At 35.8% G+C, this 7,938-nt stretch overlaps 1 protein-coding gene across 1 annotated transcript in view; it reads left to right on the forward strand.

Moving 5' to 3' along the window:
• LOC110454306 (nucleolar pre-ribosomal-associated protein 1-like) overlaps positions 1 to 7,938 on the forward strand; it is a 44,639-nt gene that overhangs the window by 24,549 nt on the left and 12,152 nt on the right. The window contains exons 19-24 of the mRNA XM_021503750.1: positions 466 to 1,435; positions 1,895 to 2,038; positions 2,632 to 2,888; positions 4,073 to 4,313; positions 6,742 to 6,852; positions 7,274 to 7,337. Coding sequence (XP_021359425.1) covers positions 466 to 1,435; positions 1,895 to 2,038; positions 2,632 to 2,888; positions 4,073 to 4,313; positions 6,742 to 6,852; positions 7,274 to 7,337 — 1,787 coding nt within the window. The remainder of the gene's footprint in view (positions 1 to 465; positions 1,436 to 1,894; positions 2,039 to 2,631; positions 2,889 to 4,072; positions 4,314 to 6,741; positions 6,853 to 7,273; positions 7,338 to 7,938) is intronic.

Genomic DNA, 7,938 nt, shown 5'->3' on the forward strand with positions numbered 1-7,938 from the left:
GTATGCCATTTACAAGGCAACTGCTTCTTTATGTTGTTACTCTAGAGAAAACATGCAGCAAGGTAGGTATGCCATTTACAAGGCAACTGCTTCTTTATGTTGTTACTGTAGAGAAAACATGCAGCAAGGTATGTATGCCATTTACATGGCAACTGCTTCTTTATGTTGTTACTCTAGAGAAAACATGCAGCAAGGTAGGTATGCCATTTACATGGTGCTTTTACATAATCGGAAACAATATATTTAGTATCCTGAATATATACTTTGAGTGAATAGATATTGTAACTCATGAATCGCTAAATGTTAAATAAAATGTTTAGAGTGTTACCATTTTTATGACTTAAATGGTATTGACAGTGCCAAATTTAAAGGACAAAATACAGTAGGAAATATGAATGTTTATACTGAGGTGTTCAATTTTGGTGGGTTGTTTTTCCTGAAAAAAACATATGGTTGTATTTTCAGATGGGATCAAAATCCAGTGATGTTTTGGAAGTACTTTTAGAAACACTCAATGAATTGATGCAATTATGCACAAGAAGACAAGACATAGTTCCAAAAGAATGTGACGATCAGTTGAAAGGTAGTCTTGACCTTTTGCATGACCTTGGTCAGGACTCAAGGACAGAGCCTCTGTTTGAAATGCTCCAAACAGTTCTGACACATCCTGTGCTGCTGCGATGGTTCCTGTATAATCCAGCTGATAAACTAGAGGATCCTGCCTACCCTGCCAAAACAGCCAGTTGTCTGCGATATCTTGTCACATCTCACATGAGCCAGTTCTTCTTATCCATTGAGAAACAGAACCTCAGTGATTTGACACTCGTCCTTAATAGATATGTAGATAAAATCAAGGACTTTATGAACTCAATCAAGACAGGAAATGAGCCAAGTTCCACCTACCAAGAATTGGTTGGAATGATCCAGAATAATTTGGGATTATTTACCAAGTTCTTAGACAAAGAGGCCCAGTTCTCCCTCCTACATACCGTTCTTTACCTGCCAAGGACATTACTTATAAATCTGTCGTCAGAGTTATCTCCCTTGGGCAATTTTCTCATGAATCTTCTAGCGGAAATACATAGCAACCTGACTGTTCACCACAACAGCCTGGCACTTCTACACATTCAGGATTTTGAAGTGTTAGTAGATATAATGTGCAGCATAGACTCAAGTACTCTGGACATTAATTGTCAAAATCTTCTGCAATCATTTCCTCACTTTTCTGTTGCGATTACCAAGGCAAACATATGGCATCTCCTAAATAGCTCCTCTGATGTTCAACAGAAGATTGCAATGACTGTGATTGAGCATAATTCAATGGCCAGGTCACATCTGGAGGACTGGATTATGGAAACAAATCTTACAAGTGACAAGAAGTTTTGGAACCTCCCTTTACTGACCACCTACCTACAATGTGTACTGTACAGAAAAGGTAAGTATTTCTTGAGGTCATTGATTTTAATTATTCGTATTATGACAGATATTTAGAAACTGCAGAATGAAATATTTGGAATCACATCTAGTCATCATGTCTTGTACAAGAATTGGTATGTTTTTCATATTTTCATGAATAGCAATGAAATTCCAGTTTCCTATATAACCAGTTTCAATAACTTAAAGACAATGTATTACCTAATGACTTACTGTATATAAAGACTGATAAAGGCATCTTTGTTAGTGAAATAAAGTACAGGGAACATCAGGTGGCCGCCTTCTACAATTACTACCCCCCACCATTGGGTCGCAGGCCTACATGGGACAGGTGTCAGGTACTGGCCGCAACTAAATGTTTTTTCCCAGAGTACTCCGGTTTTCTATCAAAATCTGGCACGTCCTTTTCTTGAACTCTTTTCTTTGTGTATCATTGTCACTTTTTATTGTGTTTTTTTAGTTGTAAAGACAGAGGTCGTCAACAAAATCTACAGGGTGTATGAGGACTGTGTGGGAGGTTTGATGGACACGTCTGTTCAGCGTCCCCAGATTACAGGGCATTTATGTGAACTGGTTATCCTGCTGTGTAAGCTCCGTGTTATAGGTAAGTCCTCACCAAGTTAAATCATAAAAGGAGTACTTCCTCAAGTTCTCGTATTGAATTATCAAAATCATCTCGTTATCTTTTTTTTTTTTTTATTCTACCCCTCTTTAAACAAGTCACATATAGAAGAAAAGAGTTAGGAAATATAATGGTGCTCTTTGAGAAGAAATATCTTGAAACAAAACAAAAAATAATATTTTTTTAAGTTTTTAGCTTTGCACTTATGTAGTCATTCTGGTATCAGCATCACTATTGCCATTGCTAGATGAAAGTTTTGGTGCAAGTGTTAATGTTCATTAGTAAAACCTAAATTATTTTTACTAGGAAGCTGATATTTGATTTGAAGATTCCTCAGGGGTTCCACATTGATGGAGATTAGTCAACTGTTTTTAACTGCTTTTGATTTTAATCAACTGTTTAGTGATACCGACATACAAAAGGTATTTAGTGTTGGAAAATTCATATGTCTGGATAGGGTTAATAGGAAATGGCCCTTTGATGCTCAAAACCCAAGTGACTTCTGACCCTGTCAGCAGACATCAAATGTCAGTATTTCCATGTCAAAAGTTAACTTCCTGCTGCTCTGTTTTCAGATGGTGACAAACAGAAAGACATTAGTCGGAGCATAACCACGGCTATAAAGGCCAAAAAAACAATCAAGAAGGATCACATCAGAGTGCTCTGTTATCTGTCCTCTTCAACACCAGAAGGTAGCTCTGGGCCAGTCGTCACTGAGGCCCAGGTGTACTACACCTGTAGACGATGTCTGATGTACACACTTCAGAAGAAGGAGAGACTAGATGGGGACATAGACATTTACCTACTGGACCTTATGTCTAAAACCAGTCAGGTAAAACAAAAAATTCTGTCTAAAACCAGTCAGGTAAAACAAAAAATTCTGTCTTAAACTAGACAGGTAAGACAAAGCCACTTGGGTAAGACAAAGCCACTCGGGTAAGACAAAGTCACTCGGGTAAGACAAAGTCACTCGGGTAAGACAAAGCCACTTGGGTAAGACAAAGTCACTCGGGTAAGACAAAGTCACTCGGGTAAGACAAAGCCACTCGGGTAAGACAAAGTCACTCGGGTAAGACAAAGCCACTCGGGTAAGACAAAGCCACTCGGGTAAGACAAAGTCACTCGGGTAAGACAAAGCCACTCGGGTAAGACAAAGTCACTCGGGTAAGACAAAGCCACTCGGGTAAGACAAAGCCACTCGGGTAAGACAAAGCCACTCGGGTAAGACAAAGCCACTCGGGTAAGGCAAAGCCACTTGGGTAAGACAAAGCCACTCGGGTAAGACAAAGTCACTCGGGTAAGACAAATATGTTCTGTCCCCTTCAGTTAAGACAAAGATTTCTAATTTGAACTAGACAAATAGTATATAGAACCTGTTTAAGACCAGCCAGATAAGACTGATTTCTGTCTAAAACCAGTAAGGGAAGACTACATTTTGGTGTAAAACCAGTCGGGTAAAAACAAAGATATCTGTCTAAAACCAGTAAGGGAAGAAGAAATGTCTGTGTAAAACCAGTCAAATAAGACCAAGGTTATATTTCTGTCTAAAAACCTAAGTAGAATAAGGAAATTAGGATGAAGTCAATTGTGGGCACTAGAAACGAGCTGTGAGTGGTGGGAGGGGAATTTAGTGAAACATAAAAAACCTTCAATCATAGTTCTATAGCTTTACAGATTTAAAACCCATGTATCGGATACAGTATATGGTATGGGAATGTAGTTTTAAATTTGTGTATATATATTGGGATCCTGCCATCAAAGGGGACACCATTAATGGTAAACATTCTACATGAAGAGGAATGTGTGCTGTGATTTGAATATCTTCTTTTGAAGTTTTCTAATTACATTAACAGATTTAATATTGCCTGTTTAGCTCTGTGTAAGTTCTTTGTCAAAGGCCATCTTAAGATAAAAGTTAAAAAACATATACCATTAAAGATTTCCAGATATCCAGAAAAGTAATGTTAAATGGCATATGAATTGGATAAAAAAAATATTGTATGTGTTTGTTGACAGGATGTGATCCAGCAGTTGAAGCCATCTGAGCTACAGAAAGATTTCTCCTCCTTCGTAAAAGTTTGTCTTCGATCCCGGTACTCCTTTACCAATACTCATAAGATCCTCAACACACTGGTGAAAGCTGTGTACGCCAATGGGACAGAACTTGACCTGACTCCCAGCATGATCTTCAACATGGTTCTCAGCCACTCCGCATTTTTGTCCATAATTCTCCATGAGGAAAGATCTGAGGTCAAAGGTGAAGTGCATATTGTTTATATAGCTCCAATTCAGTAGTTTTTTTGGGTTTTTTTCAGTACAAATATTTTATTCCCCCAGCCATTTTTTTCATAAATATGTATATACATATACTGCTTCGAAGCAGATATACATATATAAATATTTTGATAGGGGATGCCAGGGTTGGGGAGCCCTGGAGTCAGCCCCTGAACAATATGGTGTCCTCACGCAGGAGGGTTCTCATTCAACATCGATCAGTCAAACTGTAAATAAATAAATAGGAAGGGCAATGGGAAAATAAAATATTTGCAAATAGAGTACAGGACAAGAACACAAAATATACTTCTTTCACACCCTAACAAATTCCATATACAACATAATATTACAAACAAGCATGAACATATAGCACGTATACACAAAAAACATAATACACATACAAATACACCCACATATATACTCATGCACACATACATATATACATATATAGACAGACACACACACACACACACGCACACACACACACACACAGACACACACACAGACAGTACATACATACATGTATACATTGAGACAGACTTACATACATTGAATCCACATGTGTATTATGCAAGCATAATTTCACGCAGGTGAGAAACAATAATGAATACACTGTGCAAACAGTGTCAGATGTACATATATATATATACACATGTGTATGAATATTTCTATGACACATGCTTGTGGTCATTCACATTGACATGGACATATACTGACATCAATTTTCAAATAGTATTTTAAAACCGGTTTTCATACAGGTTTTTATGTCCGCTAAAAAGATAATTATAAAACAAAACAAACAAAAAATAGCACATACATCCACTCACACCATAACATACCGGATATATGCAGTTTTATTTTTATCAGATTACAAAATCAAGATGAAATTTAAATATTCATTTCAAGAGAAAGAGTATCAATTATATAAACAAAGATACAAAGATGTATGGATTGTGTCAACTTGTTTTTTAATCTGTTAAAAAATATCTTTCCATTCAAACCATATTTGATAAAAAAAAATACGTTGCATACATTTTTTGAGGCTGATTTTTTTCGAAGTTATATCGGAATGCTAGAAACTCAATCAAACCATCTAACCTGAGTCTTTGTTTTTTTCTTGATACAGTGTATATATATAATATTTTGCATAACGGATAATAAAGTTAATTGGTAAGGCAACATTTTCTGTCTCTCCAAATAATACTGTTTCTAATCTAAAATCAATCAATTTATCTAAGTTGTGGTATACTTTGTTTTTCAAATCTTGCCAAAGTGAAAGAATGAGGACATTCCCAAAAAATATGTTCTATAGTTTCAATTTCTGTGTTACACATATTACAAAGGTTATTGTTCAAAACACCAATAGTTTTCAAGTAATTATTTAGTGGGAGAATGCGATTTTGTAACTGATACTGGAACCACTGAAGTGTTGTATCTGTTGTACTTTTATAAGGAATGCTATACAATCATTTCCAGTCTATGTTTCTAAAACTTTCTTTTAATTTCCATTTTATTTCAGCTGTATTCGCACATTTATTTTTATTATTCAGGGTAACATACATGTCTTTACAACCTTTCTTGCTTTTCATAATTACATTGATATGGTGTGGTATAAATGGTCTTTCAACAATGTTTTCAGCAGTTAAATTAAAGTTAAATTGTCTATATCTTTGCTTAATTGATTGGCATATACTTTGATAAATTAAAAAGTTTTCTGACTCGAAATTGAATTTTAGTTTAAAGTTTGCAAAGGTTAAAAAAGAATTATCTTGGTCCGGTAGGTCACACACATTTTTAACACCCTTCTCAAACCATTTTTTAATGAAAAAAGACCTGTTATCTATGCAGAAAATTGGGTTATACCATATAGGAAAAGTAAGAAACTGCTCAATATTTTTAATTTGCATTTGTGTTTCTTCTGAAATATCAACCCATGCCTGAAAAACATTTTTCCAGAAGACATTTTTGGTCTTAAAAATATGGAACGTTTCACGAATTTGCGTGTCATCCAATTCAGTATGTTGCTTCTTGCTATTATTATGACAATGTATGCATCAAACTTGATAGATACTGTGTAGCCTGGATGTTTTAACAGTGAAACAGTAACAATTCAGTAATTTGATGAACATAGCCACTGCACAATTTCTCTGTGATAAAACCTTCCTGAAGTGTTATACTCATCTGCAAGAGAAAAGTGTCTTGAAATTTAGCACAGCTGGAAAAATCTCATAAGCATTTTTGCTATGGAATTTTTGTCAACTCAAAGGACAGATCCTCCTGTTCAGGTTTTCTTATGATGAGAGCACTAGCTGTTAAGTTAAATATGACCAGTTCAAATGGAGTCATCGTTTTAACATTCATTTTATACTAATCAACCCAAAATATTGAGAGTATAAATTGATGTATTGTAGAGTGTTTGGTGGACTTGCTGATTACACTTGTTGAGCTCAGTCCCCAATGTTGTGACTCGGGACATATTGGGATTTACCTCGGGGCCTACAGGGCCACTCTGTCACAAACAGGTAAACACAGAGCACACCCTTAGTAACTGGTGTTATGATGTGTCAGGATGTTTGACATTGGGCATTTATTCTAAATTATAATCTAATTAAGTAGACATACCAGTTGATCAGTTTAACACAACAAACAGATATTCATTCACTTACTGTATGATCGTAGTAACTGTCTATGATCAAATGTATACCATTACTCTGATAAAAGATATTGTGATTCACTTTTAACCACTAATCTAGGATGGGAAACATTGAGATTCACTTTCAACCCACTAAACTAGAATTGAAGAGCTTGTGAATTTCATATTTCACCTAATAACTAAAAAAAAATCTTTCAAATGTTAGCTCATTGTTACTGATTCGCCTACTGTCAACTTTGATAAATAACCGGTGTCTCAATGCAAAAGATTCTTTTCTCTTGTGTTTTCAGACCAAAAGCTGTTGAAGCTTCTTCACCTGTATGATAAAAATGAGGTCTCCATGAAGGAGTACAAGTAAGTACTGGTAATGTATCTATTGAGGGGTATCGGTTTACATCTGACCTGGAGCTTAAGGACACATCTGGGCCCCTTTCGCATATCCAGTTCAACCATTTCAACCAGGTGAACCTGAACAGAAAACAATCCAGACATGCCGTACTAAAACTAAAATGCTGATTATTGCTAGTTTGCATTATTTCTTTATTAAACAAGATTGATTCACATCTACATTTTAGGATATGTTATATATTTAGTAGACATGTAAAAGAAGAAAATATTATTCTTTATATATTGTTATTCATCTGTCAGAAAATCTTAAAAACTGAGTTTTTTTTTTAGCTCTGTCTATAATTCAGTCCAAGTATGTCGCTTATCACAGAAAACTTTTGCACCACCTGAACTGTTTCAACCAGAATAAGCGAATGTGACTCTGTTATTGGGTTTCAGGTTGCATCTGAACCCGTGTTTCAGGATACATCTGACCTTGGGTATTAGGATACTCCATACATCTGACCTTGGGTATTAGGATACTCCATACATCTGACCTTGGGTATTAGGATACTCCATACATCTGACCTTGGGTATTAGGATACTCCATACATCTGACCTTGGGTAT

Source organism: Mizuhopecten yessoensis, unplaced genomic scaffold, assembly GCF_002113885.1.
Source record: "Mizuhopecten yessoensis strain PY_sf001 unplaced genomic scaffold, ASM211388v2 scaffold7763, whole genome shotgun sequence".
In the NCBI taxonomy this organism is placed as follows: domain Eukaryota; kingdom Metazoa; phylum Mollusca; class Bivalvia; order Pectinida; family Pectinidae; genus Mizuhopecten; species Mizuhopecten yessoensis.